A 23424-nucleotide genomic window follows, 5' to 3' on the forward strand; every position below is an offset into this window, starting at 1 on the left:
AATCTCTTCTTTTAGCATTCTGTTTTCATTTTTAAATAGTCACAGTGTTTATAATTTTTTTCTTAGATTTATTTTGTTTTATGTGTAAAAGTGGCTTGCCTGTATGTGCATTGTGTGTCTATGTGCAGAATTCATTAGAGGGCATTGGATCCCCTGAAACTGGAGTTAGGTATGATCGTGAGCCACCATGTGTGTGCTGGGAACTGTGTACTGGTCCTCTGGAAGTGCAGCCAGTGCTCTTAACCATTGAGCCATCTCTCCAGCTCCCATTTGGTTTCTGAGAGGATCAGTGATGGTTGTTCTAGTTTTCTTCTCACCATTAGTGTTTTCCTCTAACTTTTCTATTAGTTTCATCTATGTACCTGGTTTTCCTGAGCTCCTAGGTAGCCCTTTATTGTAGAGGGAGGGGCTGATCACAAACTGCCAATTAGTTCTCAGTATGTGAGTGCTCTGTATTACTGTGGCTGCACACATTGGAGTGTGTGCTCTTTTGTTTAGAGAATTTGGGTTAGTATCTTAGGATCTTTCTCTGTACCAGGTAAGATTCCATCCAGTAGGCTGTCTAGGTTCTTCAAGGACCACTGGGAAGGTGGATGTTGGCTGTCATCTCATCCTTATTTAGCTACTACTTTCATTCCGATTCCTGTGTCCTCCATAGCATAGCCGTTGCCTCGTCCACTGCCCCTGGCTCGTCCACTGCCCCTGGCTCGTCCATTGCCTCTGCCTCCTCCATTGCCTCTGCCTCCTCCATTGCTCTTGCCTTATCTATTGCCCTTGCCTCCTCCATGGCTTGGCCCTCACCCCCTCCATAGCATAACCGCTGCTTCCTCCATAGCCATTGTCTTTAGAGTATTTTCTTTCTGTTCTTTGCTGGTGTGCAGAAGGGCCAGCAACTAGCTGTGTGCAGTGGGAGAATGTCTGGTTCTCTCAGGCCTGATCAGCAGGCTTCACCTGCTCCTTATTGCATCTCTTGCTGCTTCTCACTCCTCTCAGAGATGCTGCTGTCTCCGTCTCCTTAGGCCAGAAGCACTCTTGTCAGTGGCTTACATTCCACCTTCTCTGTCCTTCCTGAGCACTGGCTTCAGAACTTTTGAAATGCAGATGTTCTTTCTTGTCCACACACTATTGTGATTTTATATGTAAAGGGAGAAACCAGCTCTAAGGAACAAACCTCTTCACTGATGCTTAGTGTGGTTTAAAGAGAAGAGAAACAGGCGTGTGTGCTCTTCTGCCATTCTTATCTGGAGTTGATTAGTTGTGCTTTAACAAAAACTTTCCTTTATTGTGCCGTTTATTTTTCCTTTCCTGGGTTTGATCTGAGAGGTGATTTAATATGTTTACTAATCTGCTAGAGTGGTAATTATGTCACAGGAGGAAGAGGGCAAAAGCACACTTGAGATTTTCTAGGGCATTTATGTTGGCAGTAAGAGATTAATGTCTGCTCTCCCCACCGTGGCCTTGCACATGGTGGTTAGGCAAGTGCTGGACCACTGAGCTTCACCTCCACCTCAGTGTGGTACATTTCCTGAATCTTGAGTATCGTCAGCGATGGTCTGAGATGTCTGAGGGTTTGTCAAGTCACCTTTGCCAGTGAGATGTAATTAGTTTGAGGCAGGAGACTGGAGCTCATTTATAGTATGTAGGTCAGCTGTAGTACTTTATAGCTCCTGAATTGAATTCGAGGCTCCCTGTGGTGGAGGAGGCTTCCTAACATCATGGAGTGCATTGTGGAGCAAGCAGGCCCACAACCTGCATTTTTTAATCTCTTGCAGTGTCTGCTCTGGGGTGCTAAATCTCTTTCATTCTTGCCAGCACACCTGTAAGTTTTATTCTGTTTTAAGACTACTGAATCTAGTTTGAACTCTGGGACCATGTTGCAAATTTATGATGTTGGCCGTGAAACACCTTATGTGAAAAGTAAGAGTTATTTCTACACACTATATCTAAGGAATAAGACTAAGAATCGGTATAAAATCTCTTTAAGTTCCGTATAAGGTGTTAGGAAGAGCGGTTGTCTTAATTCTATTTTTATCTACTATTTAGCATTGTTGTAAATTGACTGCAGTGGCCTTCTCTTCATGCCATCAGTTCCTACCAGTTCAGTTCGTCTTTCAAAGATCCTGCCTGCCTGTCTAGCAGATGCCAGCCACTGCTGAGCAAACTTTCCTCCACCCCTCCTGCTTTTAGATCTTTTTAAAAAATATCCCCCATGAAGGATTGGGCAGACTGTCTGCAGTGATGACATGGGATGCCTGTGGCAGTGAGTCTCTTGATTCTTGGGATGGGCACCCACTCTTACAAGTTGTTTTTATTGTCCCAGGGATTCTTTCTTAAATTAGAGAGCATGGCCATGAGCCCTAGTCATTGCTAAATTGAGCCCATGACGGTTTCTTTGTATGATGCTCTAATAATCCTCAGGGCTAATTTTTAACATTAGACCTATGAAGGAGCAAGGCAGAATGGAAAGAATTTATGTTTCAAATTCAGTTGTAGTTTAAATACAACTATGTTTGGGACCTTTGATTTGGTGAGTTTATGGTTATTTAGCTGTTATGAGTCTTAACTTCTTTAGCTGTGTGGTTGGAAGGCCAGAGCCATGTGAGAAGAACTTACGTGAGCAGTGTTAGTTAATACGCTGTGATACTTGTGGTTCAGATGTGAATACTACTTTTGCTCCTTGAATATTAAATTTCTATCCTTTGGATTTTGTATTTTTAGAACTAATATACCATTATGCATTTGTTTATTTTTGACATCAATGTATATTTAGGATAATTTGAATATAGAAATACTTTAAAGGTTTACTTCAAAAAATTCTTTTGGGAGGGTGGGGGATTGAACCTATGAGCACATATACTAAGTGAGTATTCTCCCTCTTAACTGTTTCCAGCCCTCTGCCCAGCAGGTCTTGGCCTTACAGGCTTCCTGCCTCTCTAGAGCTGCAACTCTGCCACTAGATGCAGTGCCAATCACAGAGTTTGAAATCACTAGCTAGAAAATTTTGAGTCCTAGATTATGTATTTGTCAGAAATGCTGAAAACAGGGCCAGCGAAATAGCTCACTAGGCAAAAGGGATTACCACGGAGCCTGAGAACCTAGTTCAACCCCTAGAACCCATGCGGGTTGAGGGAGAGAGCTGACTCCCATAGGTTGCTCTTCGACTTTGCTGAGCATTCATACATAGTACATAAATATTAAATGAAAGATCAAGAAAGGAGAAGGAGCTGGAGAGTTGTCTTAGCATTTAGGAGCACTTACTGATCCATAGGATCCAGGTTCAGTTCCCAGTACCACATGGTGGTTCAAAACTATTTGTAACTTCAATGCTAGGGGAACCAGTGTCCTCTCTGGTCTCTGTAGGCACCAGGCTTGCAGTACACTTACACACATGTACGCAAAACAATCATACATACAAAAATAAATCATAAAACAAAAGTAGGGAAACCAGAACTTAAAATGGAGTTGTGCTCGCTTGCTCTCTCTCTCTCTCTCTCTCTCTCTCTCTCTCTCTCTCTCTCTCTTCTCTCTCTCTCTCTCTCTCTCTCTGTGTCTCTCTCTCTCTCTCTTAGACTGTTTCTGGTAGGCTTGCTGTATATACCAGGCCAGCCCCGAATTTGTGGTCTTCCTGCTTCAGTCCCTCCAGTGTGGGAATTGCATGTGTATTCTACCATGTTCAATTTTGAGTTTTAAGTATATGTGACATTTTTGATCTTCCTGTTTGTGATAGTGCTCCTGTCACCCCTCCCTAGGAAAAAGGTTTGTTTTGTTTCATTTCTGAGGTTTCTTCCAAGACCATTTTGTTTCATTGCTTCAGGGCTGAGCGGAGGCAAAGCCCTGAAAGGACTAGTGAACAGAGCTGGTCACCTAGCTCCTGGGGAGCAGGCAAGAGTCTATGATAGGATTTTTATTTGCTCTGGGCCAAAGTATTTGGGTAACTTCAACTTTGTTCTTAACAAACACTATTTCAAGATTTAAAGCAAGCCTCTGAGTGTTGGCTTTATCTAAGTCATCTATTAGGTGTGATTGGTCCTTCATTGTTAATGCTTTTCAACAAAGCCTGGTACAATACTTAATTTTAGCTTTAAAGCAAAGGAACTAAATGTTTTAAAATAATTGGAAGTTTCCAAGTGCCTTTGACTGAACTAGTTACAGAGTTTGTGGCAGTGCTCTGTGGCACTAACACCACACAGCAGGGGACAGTGGCTTGTCTTTGACACCAAGAGCAGAGGCACAGGAGGTTAGTGCGAGCGCCAGGGTTAGAAAACCTTTCAGAATCAGCCAATCTTTGCCTGCGGAACTGCGAGGATACTGTAGATGAAAGTGCTGCAGTGAGTGAATCCCTGGGCGTGGGTGTCCTGGGGACAGACTCAGCCAGTACGTGAGCCTCTAATGTGTCTTCTTTTTCTAACACTTGAAACATGGCCACTGTCTTCATAGTGATTTGTATTATTGCTGTTTGTGTTCCTTCTTTTCCCCCCTCCCCTGCCCAGGGTTCTTGAGTATAGAACAGTATTCTTAGCTTAAGTGATGAGTGTTCTATGTATCTTTTCCAATTTTAACTGTTCTGTTTTTATTTAGTCTCCCTTGAGATTTATTTAGAAATTCATTTTAGGCTTTCTGATTAAAGCACAGAGACATTACTTTTACTAGAAGAAACAATGGGACTTGTATAGAAGAGTAGACAAGGCATAGGCCCAGCAGTGAGAAGATGGAGCAGCCGTGGTGATAAAGAGAGCTCTGAGAGCTCACACAGTGTCCTCATTGTGTCAAGGGTTGCTTGCCTGCCTAGCCTTGGATACACAGGCCCTTATATAAATGTAGTATTTGCATATACATAAGATGGGCTTTCTCCTAATAGCTTAGCTTATTCTCAAATTCCATCTGATGCAGTGTAGATGCTATGTAAATAATGGTGATACCATGTTGCTTAAGGAAACATATTTCAGTTATGGTGTCCCATATCTGTATTCCCAGTTCTTAGGAGGCAGGTGGGTCTTTGTGTGTTGGAGGCTAGCCTGGTCTACATAGTGAGTTCAAGGCCAGTCAGGGCTATATAGTGAGACTCTGTCTCAAACATACACGCACATGCACACATACATATACATTGTTAGAAAAAAAACCTCTTAAATATGTCAGCCATAGACTAACAGGTAGGATTCTGAGCTTCAGACAGTAGTAGCTTGGTTATGGCCTTTGTAATTTTTCTTTTGAAGTTAAAGCTGTTTTTGGGTAAAGAAATGTGCTTAGCTGGGCGGTGGTGGCGCACGCCTTTAATCCCAGCACTCGGGAGGCAGAGGCAGGCGGATCTCTGTGAGTTCGAGACCAGCCTGGTCTACAAGAGCTAGTTCCAGGACAGGCTCCAAAACCACAGAGAAACCCTATCTCAAAAAACCAAAAAAAAAAAAAAAGAAAAAAGAAATGTGCTTATTTCCCGAGCCTTGGAATGTGCCAGTCAGCTGCATAAGCACCTGAGTTAGTCCCAGTTGTGGTGCAGAGATGCTACTTTTCTGTCCTGGGTGCTTCTGTTTTGAAAAAGAATTGTCCATCAAAATGATTGACTTTGTGGGAGAGGAAATGAACTATGGTAAGGCTGGAGGCACACGGCTGTGTGGTACAGGGCCATGGTGGATCCGTTTTGTTCTGTTCATCAGACCTACTCGGCAGGATCTGAAAGCAGGACTGTTTGGAGTGCAGAGCAGCACAGCCTCTGCTGGCTAACGGTTTAAAGTCCCCAAGTTTTAAATGTGTTTAAAAAACAAAAGCCTGCTAAGGAGGCAAGGCTCCCTGCTGCATGTCAAGTGACCTGCCTTAGCTGCTGGTGAGTGCATTGGTTTTGTTAGCAGCTGCTTCTCTGAGGAGCCTCTCTATGGACTATGCTGCCCCAAAACTCTCACCTCCTGAACTAGCTGCCCAGGTGGGGGAGCAGGAAATTTCTTGGCAGGAAAAAAATGTTCTTCCAGGCGGAACAGGCAGAGACACCCTTATTCCCAGTCCTTAGGACCAGATGTTTCAGATTGTAGACCTTCAGATCTGGGGCCGTTAGCATATACTTAAGTGGCTTGCCGTCCTTAATGTGAAGACATGAAGTGTGGAACGCCTCCAAGTGTGAATTTAGAAAGATTTTCAACACCAGATTTTTGTTTTAGGAATGGTCAACTTGTCCTTTTTTTTTTTTTTTTTTTTTTTTGTCCTGGAACATTGACCAGGCTGACCTCAAACTCAAAGAGGTCCACGTGTCTCTGCCTCTTGAGTGCTGGGATTAAAGGCATGCACCACCATGCCTGGCCACTTATTTTTAAATCTTACTTGTTTTATTTACTTACATTAAAAAATTTAAATTTTTAAAAATGTGTACGAGAGTCTTGCCTGTATGTATGTATGTTCACCGGGTGTGTGCCTGTGCATATAAAGAAGAGGGTACTGGCTTTCCTGGGATTGGAGTTGTAGGCCATCATGTGGGGGCTGGGAATCCAACCTAGGCCCTTTCCAAGACCAGCCAGTTCTCTTAACTGCTGAGTAATCTCTCTAGCCTCTTATTTGGTTTTAAAATAAGTATAGTTCATGAATTGAATAGGGAGTAATAACTGAAAGTGGTTTTTAAAAATATGGGTACTTTATAGTAAATGGTTAGGCAGATGAAGATTGTTTCAACAGCGCATGATTGCGAGCTTGTTTTATTTTGATATTTAAGATGATTAGCTATGTAAAAGTCTTGATAGAAATTATTTCCACACCCTTGTTCCCAAACCCAGAAAGGCTGATGTGTACTCTTCATTGGAAGAAATTATGGTGTGAAGTTGAATATAAGTGCCCATGGTGTGAAGTTAGTATAAATGCTTATTTTATCAGCTTTCCTTTTTGTGGGAACTTGTCCTTAATGGTTTATAAGTAAAAAGAAAACTCAAAAGTATTGCAAATTTCTTGTCGTTTTCCAGGCTGAACTCACAGGAATCAAATGGCGTAGGTACAATTTTGGAGGACACGGGGACTGTGGACCCATAATTTCAGCCCCAGCCCAAGATGATCCAATCCTGTTAAGTTTCATCCGCTGTCTGCAAGCCAACCTGCTGTGTGTATGGCGTCGTGATGTCAAGCCAGATTGCAAAGAGCTATGGATATTCTGGTGGGGAGATGAACCCAACCTAGTGGGAGTAATACATCATGAACTGCAGGGTAAGGATTTTGTTTTTCCTTAAAAATTATTTGCTCATATGTTTTTGAACAATGATAAATTTTGGAAAGGTTAAGAGTTGCTTAAAACAAGGATCCTAAGTATTCAGTAAACTGTACGTTAGCCAAGGGCCCTCACTTTCCAATCTGATTTCCCTTCCCCAAAAGTTTATGTCCTTACCAGTCATGCTGAAAATTAGAATCTTGTAAGATCACCTTAAAATTATTTTATTATTAGTTAAAGACAGGGAATCACCATGTAACCTTAAATTTGGAGTACTCCTTCTGGTTCAGCCTCGTGCATGCTGAGATATAGGTGTTCATCACCTTGTCCTTCCGCCTTTGAAATCGTTGCTGTTAAAGGAAAGCGTGCTGTGTTTGGAGACAAGGCTATGGGCCATTTATCTAAATTAATGGTGAATTGTGAGTAATTACCTAGTAAGACAGCTATATGAACAGAACTTTTCCTCCCTTGGACTTTTTGCTGACTGAACTCTTCATTGGAAAATTGAAAATACAGACATTTAATGCGGCTTTCATTGGACAAATTTCTGATTGACCTCAAATAGTGTTTTGGAGAAAGATAACCCTCTATAAAGTGCTGCAGATGGTTTCCTTCAAGTCACTCTTCACTGATTCCAGAAATACTAATTTTTAACTTACTAATTTTTGACTTGAGTTTGCCTCTGACACCTGGAAACTTTGAATTAATGCAAGATTTGTTAGTCTAAACTACTTTTTATATTTACCATATGTTTACAGTGGCAGAAAATGTTGTCTGTAGTTTTTGAGTTCTAACAGACATTTTCACTCCTCTATCCAACAGTTTCTAGTTTGTATCCTACAGAATTTCCTAAGTCAAGAGAAATTACAGCATTTATTTTGTTTTTGAACCAGGCCTTTCTGTATTGCTTGTGCTGCCGTTGGGCTCCCCAGTGCTGTGTTACAGGCTGCTCACCATGCCTGACTCGTCCCCATCTCAGTGAAGAGTGCAGGCCCTTCTGACCTGGGCTCCTGTAGGCTCTGTAACCTAACCGACTCTCTAGTTAATTTGTGGTTGAAAAATTGATGAGATGTTTTGTTAATTTGTGTTCTTATTATTTATTACAGGAAGGCATAAAACAAACTTCAGTGTATTCTTGTGGGTCTGATTTAAAGGTCTAAATTTACCTAAAGGATTTTCTGCCAAATTCTTTCGAAACTTGCTAGCAGTCTTTGTGTTTTGTTTTGTTTTGTTTTTGGTGGCATATCCTGCCACAGCAGCTAGGGGGCAGTACAGCCCAGTGGACTAATTGAGCTAACTGCTGAGCTCTATGCATCCTCATATTCTGGTGTTTGTTCCATAAATGGGCATTCTCTCTGGGTGAGATTGCTTACTAGTGGGCTCATCAGCAGAGTTGCAGAGTTGACGTCCATCTCAAAACCTGTGTAATTAGTCAATGGTGGAGGTAAAGTTAGATTTTATACCACCTATGTTTTGGTTTTTCAGGGTCTCTAAGAGAGTTTCTAGGTGATCCTTGTTATTTTATGTTTGTCTGAATATCAAAATGTTACATTATTTTAATTGTTTACATGTGGATGAATATAGTATTTTTTTTTAACTTTTCTTCTTTAGTTTTTAATTTTAAAACTATTTTAAACCAATGTTGATTGATTAAACTATTAATCTATCGTGGGAGGGCATGCGCATGCACTGTGTCATAGTTGTAGAGGTGAGAGGACAACTTTTGAGAGTTCTCGCTTGTGCACTTCCTCCCTCCCTCCCTCCCTCCCTCCCTCCCTCCCTCCCTCCCTCCCTCCCTTCCTCCCTCCCTCCCTCCACCATGTGTGTTCTAAGACTTAAGTAGCTTGGCTTATGGCAAGTAACTTTAACTGCTGAGCCATCTCCCAGCCCTTTTATTTTTGGTGACCTCTTAATTCATTTTGTAACAATTTGGAAGCTGAGCCTGCCCACTTAGGAAGTGGTTTGTTCCTGACAGCAGTGAGTGCTGTTGGGGAGCTGACAGGTGGGCTGCTCACTGTCTCCTCACTACTTTACAGCACACAATAGCTTCATTGCTGTGCGACGTTTGTGGTAAAGAGTGAAGCAAAGATTGACTTATTTTTAAATAGTTTTTTGTTTGTTTTAAACTGTAAAAACACTACTTTAACTTTTTCTTAAATCAAAGTCTCTCTTGTAGCTCTGGCTGCCTTGGAAGTAGCTGCGTAGATCAGGCTGGCCTCAGACTCAGAGATCTGCCTCTGTCTCCTGAGTGCTGGGGTTAAAGTGTGTTGCACCTCTACTGTGAAAGCCCTGCACTTTAATTAGACAGTAGGACAGCAGAATGAGCACCGGAAAGGACAAACAAAGCAGTTGGAGTAGTTGTTTGTGTGCGCATGAAGTAGCTGTGCTGTTCTACAGGGCCTTGGTCTTCACTTACTAACCATTGTGTTTCCGCAGGGGAGTAGGATCTTGTTTCTACACTCTTTCCTTTTGACAACTGAGAAGTGTTTTCTTGCTGCTGAGTAGCCGTGGCATCCTTGAGTGTCCCTTCCGTTCGGTGTGCTGAATGTTGGTAAAGTTATTAGAGCCAGTCACATAAATTGTCCACTTTTGTATGTAAAAGTGGCCGAAAGAGTACTATTATGTGGCTCACGTATTGGGAAATATTTAAAATTTAATTAGAAAAGTGAGTTACATAATGACAGTGATGGTGACATGGTCAGGAAGCCTGCGGTAGAGGGGAGCGTTCCTATAGAGTTGGGAGTATCGAACATGTCCTTTTCCAGTGTATTTAAGGTAATTTTATTTTGGGTAAAATAAACTTTAGCAGAATCCTGCTAGCAGCTGTGAATCTCTCAGGTACAAGGTTGTGCTATTGTAAGTTAACAGGGATATTGAAATATTGTCCTGCTTTTTGGTTATGTTTTGGAGTTTCCCTTGTTATGGTGTTATACTTCATAGCATACTGCTGGCAAGCACAGTAAATACCACGGCTGCCCGCCTTGGTGTACATGTGTATATATTAGTAAAGTAGCATCAAGAGAGAGGACTCCTCCAGGACATGTGTTGAATTTACAACATTGTAGCCACAGGGACATTGTGTGGCCCTGGATTGCTGGGCTCCAGTACTGTGTAGTCACTTAACTCTGGGAGTCTTTGGTCAGTTTATTTAACTGGTCATTGTCTTAGTTCCCTTGCTGTAAATTGGATTATGAGGCTAAAGTTAATAAAGCCCTGAGCTAGCACACACAGCAGTTAATCTATAGCTGTAGCTGTTGGCTGTTTCTGCTGTGCTGACGACTTTGAGCTCATGGATGAGAATTACATTTTGGCATTTTCTAAACATTTGATTCTGTTCTGTGTAGCAGTTAGTGCTTGCTACTGCCAAATATTAAAGTTTACTTTCAATCTGAAAAATTATATTTTCTAGCTTTAATGTTTGGGTGGGCTAATAGGAAATAACAAAACATCACATACAAAGATAGTCTGCTCATTGAAAATGTACTGGATTTTCCATAAATTTTTTAATTTGTGTATGGGTGTGCATCAAAGCATGCATGCACCACTATGGACATGTTGTAGACATCAGAGGATTCCTTTTGGAAGTTCTCTCCTTTCGTGATGGCTTCTGGGGCTTGGATACAGATCTCGCATGCATAGCTAGTGTTTTCACCTGCTCAGTCATCATGTTAGCCCCTTCTCATTTCATAGGAAACCCCAGTTGTGTGAAGAGGACAGTAGTTTGATTTATTGTACCCTCTAACTAGATTTGTGACTGCTACCATATGCCAAAGCAGGGTACTACTGAATGTGTAGTCTTCTTTTTTGGCTATATGAGTTCTTCTGTCTGTGAGTCCAGTCAGAGGAATTTATAGTTTAGAAGGTGTGTAAGAGAGACTCACACTCTAGTAAGAATATGCGAGAGGGGTAGACCAGGTTGGCCCTGACCTCACAGAGATACCAATTGCTAGGGTTAAAGATATCTGTTACCACACCTGGCTTAAAACATATTTTTATTGCTATTCTGTTTTTCTATATTTTGTTCTAAATTGGTTTGCCAAAGCTATAAAGTAGTAATAATTGTATAATGACTATCTTTGTAAACATACAAACTCACTTAAGTATTTTACTTAATAAGTAATACATCCTTAACATACTTGACATTTATTAAGACTTTAATGAATAACAAATTCTTATTGTGAAATTATGAAAAGATAGTGACTCAAATTCTTTCATATGAAGAATAGAAAAAGATTCAGCGAACTAGAATTATTAAGCTAAATGTGCTTGAAATTGAGAGACCAGCCAAAGTCTAAACTTTCTATTGTAAATAACATCAGCGTGTTACTGCAGGCAACTTACTGAACCGTGTAATTAGTTTTTTTCTTTTTTTTTTTTAAAAATGAGACATTTATACTAAGATCATAGTGAGATAGAATGTGAAGAAGGGAAGGCTCGTGTCCCACTGATAAGAAAATTAAACAGCTGGCAGCGTTATAAAGAGTATTGCTGTAGGGAAAAGTCAAACAAAGTTTTGATTTGGGCATTAATTTTGGTATCATGCTCTAAGGGTTTTTTTTTTTTTTTTTTTTTTGCACTGATATGAAAAACCTATTTATATACAGTGAACCCCAGTTAAAATCTTTTAAAAATTATTTCTATTATTTGTAACTTGTGTATGTGTGTTTGTATCTTTGTGTGGGTTTGCAACATGAGTACAGGCACCTGAAGAGGCATTGGCTGTCTTAGAGATGGAGGCCTAGGTACTTGTGAGCTCCCTGATGTATCAGTGTGCCGGGAACCTTTGCAAGGCAGCAGGCACTCAGAGCTGCGGTGAAGTTTATCTTAATGAACTTCACATTTAATCTCTAGAGCAGATTAGATGTCAGTTGGCAGTAGGTACCCTGTATTTCATGTGTGAGTGTAATGATTTTGGTGAGGACTGTGCTGTGGGCGCAGTCTTTGCCTGGCAGGTTTGACTATTACCTGTTGTACCCTCTCCCCTGCCCACTGGTTTCTCCTTTTTCTTTCAGAACCTTGTCTACCCATAGCAAACTTTAAGACTTAGTTGACTTTGTTGTGCATTAAAAGGTTATAAGAATTTCTTTGCCCAATAAAATTGTAGCTCTTATTGAGGGAGGCCAATTTAAGTATATGAATGTGGAAAAATTGGGACACTGTGAGTATTACTTGAACCAAAGGCCTGATTCAAGAAAGAATTGCATATTTGAACATTGGATTTGAAAGGCGTTAGAGACACAGGTACATGTAGAGAGCAAGCCTTTGGCTACACACTCAAATACTGCGTATGCTCTTACTGTTCCTTTATGTAGGAAAGGGCATCTGCTTCTGACATAAACTGAGATCTTGTGGGTAAGCAAAGTCCCCACAGAAGATCCCCTTGTTCTTGTCATTGTCCATTTTGTGTGAATGTAGCTGACCCATTGGGAAAGAAGTGTAGAGGAGATTTCTGCTTTTGTCACTCCTCTCATAGTACTGGAGCTCACCCCTGCAACACCCACTTAGTCTAGGATAGTCCCAGGAACTGGTAGATACCATTTAATGACAGAGGAATGAAAAATAAATGAAATAATTTTGGGTGCATGAACACTTGACATGAATGTGTGATAGGCATTAGCATCTGCTCATATTGAAGGGTTAGATGTTGCTGTGGTCATTAGAGGGCTGCCTCTCCACTTCCACTTTCCCATTTATTGTCACACTGAGAGGTTTGGGTAAAGCAGGAAGTAGTGCTGAGGATGCCTTGAGTTGTTCTGCAGTCTCTGTGCTTAAAGTACAGAGTGCTAACATGGGTTGTGATCTCCATGCTGAACTTATTATCAGTAATTGTTAGAACAATATTCTAAGTACAATTTCTGTTTGATTTTGTTTTATGCTTTTGTAGTTGGAAATGAGGAGTTAATCCACTCAGCTGTGACTATCATTAGCAGCTAAGGTTTTTACAACTTCTCTGCAGTGTGGGGACTATAGAGAACACACAGACAGGTTTACCTGCAGATGCAGATACTCTGCAAATCTGCCACTCACTGTAGACCCTCCATGCTAGATTCAGCTATGTTAGCATTGTCTGTCTGAGTTGCTGTACTCATGCAGCTTAAAGAGAGTATACCATTATAGCCAGGAGATGTACAGCGATTATTTTTAGACTCTCATCTGTGTAATATTTCTTTGAGCAATTTTCCACAAGTTCTGGGCCACATAACCTATTTAAACTCAGTGTTGGTGAGAGCGCTGTCTTGTTTTGACTCTGGCTCTTTCATACTGTGATTTGGCAGTGAATTCAGGGAATGAACATTATCTTCTTGAGGCCCAACTAGGTCTGAACTGAAGGCCATCTGCATTGCTCACATGCTGGTGTGGTTGGTTGGTCTCTGCTGTTATGGTAGTGGAACCGAGTGTGAGCTCGCTGCCTGGGTCTTGTGGTAGCATAACACCTTGCAGTCTGGACTTAATCACACAGCTTAACTGGCTTGACTGAAGGGAAAAGAAGAAACAAATGGGATAAGGACAAGTATTTTTGTGTCAAGCAGATTGTGTTCATCCAGTGCTTAAGCAGAGATTAGAATGCCGACAGGCTGTTGTTAGTAGCCTCTTTTCCCTTACATGTAAAGTGCCTTTTTTTTAAGAAATTACTTTTACTTGTGAATTTTCTGGACTTGGGGAGTCGAGTTGCCTTGCTGACTGAAATATGAACGGTGTTTGTTTGGCAGACTTACTTTCTGATATAGCAGTGTCCGGCAGGGACATGTCTGGAGTGCCTGCCTGAGGAAGTGAGGCAGGAGACCAGCAAAGGTGCTGCTTGTCTTTGCACTAAGATGACTCTTTTCCACAGTTGATCTTGAACTTGTTTGCTATTCATAAGGAAGTATGTTATTCACACGGGGATATATTTAGCCTAAAGGAGGCAAATTCAGGGATTCTATACTGAGTTTCAGGTACTGTATTTTTAGCTTATTTTAAAAAGTAGCTTGGTATATATTTATAATGAAAAGCATCCCTGAACGAATTACTTTACCATTCTGATTGTTGAGGGAGGAAACAGCATTTGCCAACAATGACCCGTTTTGTGGAAATGTTTGACATAGTGTTTGCTGGTTTCATGAAGAGCATAGTAAAGGAAGGTTGGGTACCTGCCCTGTTACCTCAGGAAAGACTTCGTGACCTCAGTTCAGCTAGAACAGCAGATTCAAGCAGACCCCTGCCTAGTCTGTTAAGTATGAAACATTTTATTAGAAGAAAAAGTTAAATGACTTAAATATGTCAGCGTAAGGGATTTGTACAGATCTGTTTGTTCGGAATCTATTTGGTTCTCATGGTATTGTGTCTGTGGCCGGGATGTCTTGGTGTAGGAGCTGGTTCTGTTCTCATGGTATTGTGGCTCTAGCTGGGATGCCCTGGTGTAGGAGCTGATTCTGTTTAGCTACACCAACACTTAAATACTTACAGTAATGATCTGTGAGCAGGTGCTTTAAGAGTATTCTTTGAACTTATAAATAGAAAATTTTACTGTTTAATAATCTTTCATATTTACCACATTTATGGATCTTATGTAGGGCTATGCAGAATATTGAAATGAATCTGAAACATTTCTGCCTCCCAGAAGCTGAAAACTAGGCATTGTTAAATGCAGAAAGCAGTCAGTCTTCTTACAGGGCCTTACATATGGAAGGAGGCAGAGCTGTGAGGAAGAGAGAGCCAGCGATCTGACCCTTATAGAGAGGCTTATGTGGAAAAGCCCACATAATCACTGAAAGGTGCCGTGAGAAGAGTCAGACCCGAGAAATGTGTTGGGAACGCGTGTACCTCCCAAGGTAAGAGGATAACGGTAGTTTGTAGGTAAGAGGCAGGATTGGGTGTAGAAGTACCTCAGAGGTTTCAGCACCTCTGTCTTCTCCCATTGTGAGTAGGACTAGCATGGTGCCTGGCACACACCAGGAGGCCAGCCAGCAAGCACATTGTTAGCTGAATCACGGTGATTCCTGTAGTACTAGGGACTGTCCTGGACTGTGCAGGAAGGCAGGAGCCATTGTTTAAGGAGAAAGCATGACTACATTTAAAATCCATCCCCCTCTGTCTGCCGGGTGTTTTTGTATACATATGTGTGTTGGCATACATGCTCATGTGTGCTGCTGCTTGCCCCCCCCCCCTTTTTTTTCTTTTTTTGGGACAGTGTGTCTTACTGAGCCTGGAGCCCACCTATTCAGTTAAGCTGGCTGGTCAGTGAGCCCTGGGGATCTGCCTGCCACTGGGGTCACAAGCAAAGCACTTTACCACATTTATCGCCTTATGTGTGTGTTGGAGATCTGAACTCAAGGCTCATGTTTTTTTATTTTTATTATTTTTTATTTTTTTACCAATTGAGAAAAATTTATTTATTACTTGTTTAGTTTCCTATTTATTATTATTATTTATTTATTGATTGATTGATTAAAGATTTCTGCCTCCTTCCCGCCACCGCCTCCCATTTCCCTCCCCCTCCCCCAACCAACTCCCCCTCCCTCAGCAGCCCGAAGAGCAGTCAGGGTTCCCTGCCCTGTGGGAAGTCCAAGGACCTCCCACCTCCTTCCAGGTCTAGTAAGGTGAGCATCCAAACTGCCTAGGCTCCCACAAAGCCAGTACGTGCAGTAGGATCAAAACCCAGTGCCATTGTTCTTGACTTCTCAGCAGCCCTCATTGTCCGCTATGTTCAGCGAGTCTGGTTTTATCCCATGCTTTTTTCAGACCCAGTCCAGCTGGCCTTGGTGAGTTCCCGATAGATCATCCCCATTGTCTCAGTATGTGGGTGCACCCCTCGCGGTCCTGAGTTCCTTGCTTGTGCTCTCTCTCCTTCTGCTCCTGATTTGGACCTTGAGATTTCAGTCCGGTGCTCCAATGTGGGTCTCTGTCTCTGTCTCCTTTCATCGCCTGATGAAGGTTAATATACAGGAGGATGACTATATGTTTTTCTTTGGGTTCACCTTCTTATTTAGCTTCTCTAGGATCACGAATTATAGGCTCAATGTCCTTTATTTATGGCTAGAAACCAAATATGAGTGAGTACATCCCATGTTCCTCTTTTTGGGTCTGGCTCACCTCACTCAGGATAGTGTTTTCTATTTCCGTCCATTTGCATGCAAAATTCAAGAAGTCATTGTTTTTTACTGCTGAGTAGTACTCTAATATGTATATATTCCATACTTTCTTCATCCATTCTTCCATTGAAGGGCATCTAGGTTGTTTCCAAGTTCTGACTATTACAAACAATGCTGCTATGAACATAGTTGAGCATATACTTTTGTTGTATGATAGGGCATCTCTTGGGTATATTCCCAAGAGTGGTATTGCTGGGTCCAGGGGTAGGTTGATCCCTTATTTCCTGAGAAACCGCCACACTGCTTTCCAAAGTGGTTGCACAAGTTTGCATTCCCACCAGCAATGGATGAGTGTACCCCTTACTCCACAACCTCTCCAGCAAAGGCTATCATTGGTGTTTTTGATTTTAGCCATTCTGACCGGTGTAAGATGGTATCTTAAAGTTGTCTTGATTTACATTTCCCTGATCGCTAAGGAAGTTGAGCATGACCTTAAGTGTCTTTTGGCTATTTGAACTTCTGTTGAGAATTCTCTGTTCAGCTCAGTGTCAAGGCTCATGTTTATGCAGCAGGAAGTACTTTACTCACCAAACCTGCACCCCTAGCCCACCCTTCAGAGAGTCCCTTGATTGTATATTGAAAAGACAGTTATGTAAATTAAGGAGTAATTCTTCAGATTGTTAGAATACTGTTTGAGGTGCTGAAGAGATGGCTCAGTGTCTAAGAGCACTGACTGCCCTTCCAGAGGTCCTGAGTTCAATTCCCAGCAACCATAACCACATGGTGATTCAAAACCACCTGTAATGAAATCTGGCGCCCTCTACTGGTCTGCAAGGACACATGCAAATAAATCTTTAGAAAAAAAAAGAAAACTGTTTGAAACCTTTATTACTGGGAATCCTGGGAGATATGTGCTCTTTTGTCACTTGCCTTTTCTGTTTCCAGTCTCCTTGAGCTCTGGATCCACCATTCACCTGGAGAGCCCAACTGTTGTGAAATAGAATATTTGTTTAACTTTGTAAAGATGCATTGCATTTGTTTGTGTTGTAGAATTGTTTAATGATGTAAAGATGTGATGTTGTTTCCCCTTGTCCGCCTAAGGCCCTGGTTGGTCTAATAAAAAGCTGAATGGACAATAGCCAGGCAGAGGAGGACAGGTGGGCCGGTAGGCAGAGAGAAAAGGGGGCCAGCCAGCCAGGGGCCAGCCAGCCAGCCAGCCATGGAGGAAGCAGGAAAGCAGGATGGACAGTACTAAGAGGTAAGCAAGCCTCGGGGCAGCATGCATATTAATAGAAATGGGTTAATTTCAGTTAAAAAAAAAAGCTAGTAACAAGCCTAAGCTAAGGCTGAACATTCATAATTAATAAGTCTTCGTGGGGCTGGAGAGATGGCTCAGAGGTTAAGAGCACTGGCTGCTCTTCTGGAGGCCCTGAGTTCAATTCCCAGCAACCATATGGTGGCTAACAACCATCTGTAATAAGATTTGGTGCCCTCTTCTAGCCTGCAGGCAGAACACTGTACACATAATAAATAAAGAAAAAAGAAAATTAATAAGTCTTTGTGTCTTTATTTGGGAGCTGGTTGGCAACCCAAAGAAAGTTCCAAGTATACCTAACCTCTTCTAAATTTCTTTTTTAAATGTATAACTGTGCTCTACACTTTAGGTATTAAAATGGAAATTTAAACTTTTATTTGAAGTTAATAAGTTTCTAGAAGTCAGTGTTGAAAGTGGTCTCACAACAGTTCTGGTTCTGGCTGTGTGAGGATGCTAGGTCTTGAACATTTTAGTGTGGGAATGCAGCTAGGATCCTTGTTTTAAGTAGAGTGTGTCTGGAAAGCTGTAGTGTGTCTTGAGCAGGAGCCACCAGGTGCTGCCGGTTTCTTAGGAGTGTGGTGGGTGCAGAACTAATGAGGCTGTTTGACCAGCAAGGACTGTGATTTAGCATTCATGCTGGATGCCATAAGGAATGTTTCTTTTCATAGTTTTTAATGTAGAATGATTTTTATTTGTGCTTATTATAGCCAGTTTTACAGTAGTAATAAACTAGGAATAGATGATGATTTGAAAAAGGCTATGTTGAAAATTAGGAGCTAGACAATAATTAGATATTTATTGTTAATGTCTTGTGTATGAGGTATCGTGTTGATTTTTTGATTTATCTTTGAGTAGGAAGTAGTTTTGTACTTGTTTTTCCTGGATCTTACTTTGAATGATGTTCAGGGAAGTAGTCAAGGTTCTGCTGATTTGCCTTTCCCTCTGGTGCTGATTAAATAGCGTGTGAGATGAGTTAGTAGAGACAGCATGAGTGGCGCCTTTGCCCTACTAAGACCGTTACCTGAACCCGAGTCCTGTGGGACTGCGAACCAGTCGCTAACTTACTTTACTACCGTCTCAGTTGACATGCTGTCTGTAAACAATAGGACACATTGCTTTTTTCCAACTTTTAAGATATTTTAAGTTTCATTCATTCCTTCATAGAGTGTGTGTTTGTGTGCACATGTGCATGCATGCACACACACCACAGTACATATGTGGAGTTCAGAAGACACCTGGTGGGATCTGTTCTCTCTGGGACTTGGGATGGCACTCGGTTGTCCGCCTTTGTGGCCCCATTTACTGCTGACCCACCTTGTTGGTTTATTAGCAGTTTCATTTTCACCAGTTGTTGATGACTTCCTGAGGTAAGGAGAGTCCTTTTCTCCCCTCTGTTTGCTCAAACCTAGGGCCTTGTACCTGGAGAAGTGGGAATCTAGAAGAAGCTGGCCTTGTCCTAGTGGTTTTCACCTAGAAGTCAGAGTGTAGGGTGATTGAGCTTGAAGAAACAAATGTTGACTGAGAGTCTTACTCACATGACTGTTTTATGACGGTTTCAGCTGATCCTGTGATTCTGCGATCTGTTGATGAAAAGAATCAGTCTGTCTGCACGGTGCATGCACATAGAGCCCAACTGAGCTGCAGTTTTAGTCTGTGAAGGTGATGCTCCAATAGTAGGGCTGCTGCACTATGAATGTGTTGACAGCCCGACTTAAATGCTAAGAACGTTTTAGAATCCAGGCTTTAAGTATTCAAAGATTAAATATCTCCAAAGTGTGGTGTACTCCTGTATTCCGGCATTGGTAGGATGAAGCAGGAGAATTGCAATGAGTTCTAGGCCAGCCATTGTTATATATCAAGACCTGCCAAGTCAAAACAAATTAGAACAAATTGGAAACATTTTCCAGTTTCTTTACTTTTTCCCAAAGTCCAGCTGTAATGCCATTTTAAAGCTTGTGTGTTAAGCTTGAAGCTGTCTTCTTCTTTTTTTTTTTTTTTTAAAGATAGGATTTTTCTGTGTAGCCCTGGCTGTCCTGGAACACCATATGTTGATCTGGCTGGCCTCAAACTCAGAGATCCATCTGCTTCTGCCTCCCAAATGCTGGGATTAAAGGTGTGTGCCACCAGCACCAGGTAAAGCTGTTTTGTTTTGTTTTGTTTTTGACTGGGTTTTTGGAAAATGCCCAGATGTAAAAGAGTTCTGAGCTGCGAGTGGAGGCATGCCCAGGTGTGCTGTCATTGCTGGCCAAGTGACCTGAAGGATGGCATTGCTGGGACTTCAAGGCCACCCACCCTCCAGATTATAAGAAGCTTTATTATAAAAGGGAAGAGGAGAAAAGCCAAAGGAACAGTTTTCGCCTGAATCTCATGTTGGAGTGGCTGCCGTGCCTTTCAGAAATAGCCCTTTCTTCCTCTAATCCCTAACCACTGGGTCATAGGCGTTGAAATGTCAGCTGATAGAGCTGCCTGGAAAGATTCTCATGCCCGTCATCTGCATTTGGAGCGTGAATTTGAGGCAAAGACACCAGAGGTGTGTGAGGGGACTGTGAGAGGCCAGCTTGTGCTGAGATCTGGCCCACAAGCTCAACTATTTTTTCTCTTGATTTTGCACAAAGGACAAAGATACTACCGACTTGCCATGTGGCTTGGATACACAGGACTGTACAGTCTTGCTCTGAGCAGACAGATAACTGTCTTGCCTTTGTTATATTAAGGAGGAGTAGGCTATAATTACCAATATGCTAAATACTGTATCTAAGGCAAATTTCATTTATGTAATTGGAGAAAAACTACTGTTAAGGAAATTAAACTGGCTAGTTGCCTGTTATTCAGTATTTTGGCTTTAAAACCAGTATTGCTTAAAGACCTACTTGATCTTGGAATACCGCTAAGATTCATTTAGCAAAGATGCTCAGATGATCTACTAGGGTATTGGTTTTCAATGTGTGGATTGTGACCCCTTTTACGGTTGGGGTCACCACACCATGATGAACTGTTTTAAAGGGCTGTAGCATTAGGAAGGTTGAGAACCACTGTGCTAGAGGCTCAGGAGTCAGCTCTGCTCGTCAGGTGGCTGTGAGATCTCTTAGCTGTGGTGGGTAGGAAGTCGAAATTCAGTTCAGCCACTGTCCCTTGAATGCTAGGCAATGAGGGTGTGCAGGGAAAGACGTCGTCGCTGTCAACAGGAGCTGGAGGTGTAGGATTAATTCCACGTCTTCTGTAAAAATGCAGTGAATGTTGAGTTTAGGGCATCTCTTCCTACGTAGTCATCAGTTATGCATGGGCTTCTGTGGGTTCTCATGACTCTCGTGTCCCCAGGCTTATCTGCTGTGGTGCTGCCGTGAGGTACCGGGTAGGTACTGCCATGCACTGGTGTCCTGCACGAGAGTTACAGGAACGTGCAGGTACAGTGTGGGGAATTCTGTGAGAGGGCAGCACTCAGTGCCCAGTCTTGTTTATGCTGTGACATCAGGGGTTTGTTTTTTTCTGTTTAAGGTGCATAGCTGACGTCTTCACAGGAGAAAGATGAGCTAGGTGCGAACTTTGGGGGAGGTGAGAATGATAGAACTTTACTCATTTTATGCTTGGAATTCAAGAGGACAGCTAATTTGTAGACCCCTCTCTCTCCCATTTTTCCAGTATTAAGCTTTCCAGTGTTGAAGCTCTGATTCCTCACTTCTCTCTTGGTGTTCCTGTTTCTCCAGTTCCACACAGCTTACCTCACCTTCTCTTACTTATTTAAGTTTAAAAGATTTATTTTATTTTATGTGTATGATTGTATGTAGATTTTTGATGGTTTTTAAAAGCAACCCCAAAATAATGTTGGTACTCATGTAGGGCAGATTGATGGGCTTAAGTTAAATAAGTAGCCATCATGTAGCTTGCCAGTCAGGCAAGAGTGCACTCTATGGGGATAGAGGTGACTGTGCTAGAGGAGTTTTCCTTCTCTGATGAGATAGTGTTGACCTTTCCAGACACTCCTGCTAGCCACTGAGTGGCCAGGCAGGTAGGTGGCAGGCATGGCCAGTGTGGCCAGGGCCATCTTTTCTGACCATCATCACTTGGGATGAAGTGCTCTTGAGCTTGTTTGAAGGAGAACTGGGAAAAGGTAAAGCAGTCAGCAAAGAGCATAGAAACTTCTGGTGCCCAGATTGGAGGACATTTAAATTACAGGTATTTCATTTAAATTGAGGGCAGGCATAAATACAACAGTGAGTTGACCAGGTTTGGTTTATGTTTGAGAATATTTTCTCTGGCCTCACCGTTGAACTAATCATTCTGAAGGTTTAATTTATTGTTTAATCTTTCCTTTCATAGTCTAGAGGAAGAGAGGAGATTTCTTGATAAGTGATTTAAATTTCTTTAACTAGCTCTTGAATCTTATCACTGAGTGATTACTGGATGAGAAGATCAGTAAAATGGCCCCAGAATGCTGTCTCGTTCCCTCCCTCACTCCGTGGGAGTTGCTGGGGGAAGAAATCCACAGTACTCTGCTTTATTGAAGAGCAATAAGAACTGAAATCCAAACTAAAAAGCTCAAAGGCCATGCACATTTGGAAGCAGTAAATGTTATACTTCGTTTATAAATGGCTTTCCCTCAGCACCAGATTTGTTTTAGATGCTAATATTGTAATTGTAATTGACAATAGTGGTTGATTTTCTTCTTTTTAGAATAGCGGTCTCTGATTACTATAGCAACATTCCAGAAGATGTCTCTTGGGTCCAGTGGTAGTATGTCAAGGGTTACCTGTGCTGAGACGGTGGTGGGTTTTGAGCTTCTTCTGTAGACTTGCCCATAAGAACTGTGTGTATGTACAAATTGCTTGAGATACCCAGTAGCTGTTAAGCCTACTGTCTTGTAAAATCTGCTTATTAGTATTGAACATACTTAATTTTGTTTCCCTAATAATAAACTAAAAGTTTTTTGGGGGTGTTGGACTGGGAGTGGGGAAAAGGAGTTATGTTCCATACAGATTAACTTTGTATACCACAGATTGGAAAATAATTTATTTAACTAACCCATGTGAATTTTATTTATGGAATAATTCTTGCTCTGTAATTGTTTGGGCTTAAGAAAAATCCTTCAACTATAAAGGGCAGCTTGCAGATGCTGTCAGTGTGCTCAGGTGAAAGGGCAGAGCACTGATGTTTTGACACTCAGAACTTTCGCTTTCATCCTTAGTTACTTTTATCCAAATGAAGTTTTACTCTCAATCATTTACAGAAATTAACTTATTTATCATTATCAAATAATTTCTTCAAATCCCCCGGGTTTCTAAAGGATACTCTGTACATATACCCTGAGTTCTAGTGACAGACACAGCATTGGTGGTGTGTGCATTCAGCAGCTACTTACTGGACTGCCCTTTGCCCCCGATCCCAGACTGTACCCAGGGAATGCTCCCTCACACACTTGGTCAGAACAGCATTTAATTTACGTGTGCCTTGCCTGCATGTGTGTCTGTTTGCCACATGTATGTCTGGTGCCTGCAGAGGCAAGAAAAAGGCATCAGATCTCTTAGAACTGGAGTTACAGATGGTTTTGAACCACTATGTGGGTGCTGGGAATTGAACTTTGGTCCTCTGCAAGAACATCAAGTGCTGTTAACTGCTGAGCCATCTCTCCAGTTCCCAGGAAGAAATTTTAAACTGAGTATAATCAAAGATTAAATATAAGGTAGGCAGTCATTGAAAAGGGAATGTTCAGAAGCCATTTGGTACTTGGGAGCCTTGGAATGTCTTAAATGTATTTTTTTCTGTTCTATTCTTTAATCACATTCATTGATCTTGTATTTCACTAAATTTATTTTGAATTCCTAAGTTTGGTTGCTTTTAAGTATAAATGAGGCTATTGCCCATCTTCT

At 41.7% G+C, this 23424-nt stretch overlaps 1 protein-coding gene across 3 annotated transcripts in view; it reads left to right on the plus strand.

The window, feature by feature from the left end:
• Positions 1-23424, plus strand: part of Med13l (mediator complex subunit 13L) — a 236278-nt gene that overhangs the window by 28720 nt on the left and 184134 nt on the right. For all 3 annotated transcript variants that reach the window (XM_057763673.1, XM_057763675.1, XM_057763674.1), the window contains exon 2: positions 6936-7173. In XM_057763673.1, the coding sequence (XP_057619656.1) occupies positions 6936-7173 (238 nt within the window). The remainder of the gene's footprint in view (positions 1-6935; positions 7174-23424) is intronic.

This window comes from Chionomys nivalis, chromosome 3, assembly GCF_950005125.1.
Source record: "Chionomys nivalis chromosome 3, mChiNiv1.1, whole genome shotgun sequence".
In the NCBI taxonomy this organism is placed as follows: Eukaryota; Metazoa; Chordata; class Mammalia; order Rodentia; family Cricetidae; genus Chionomys; species Chionomys nivalis.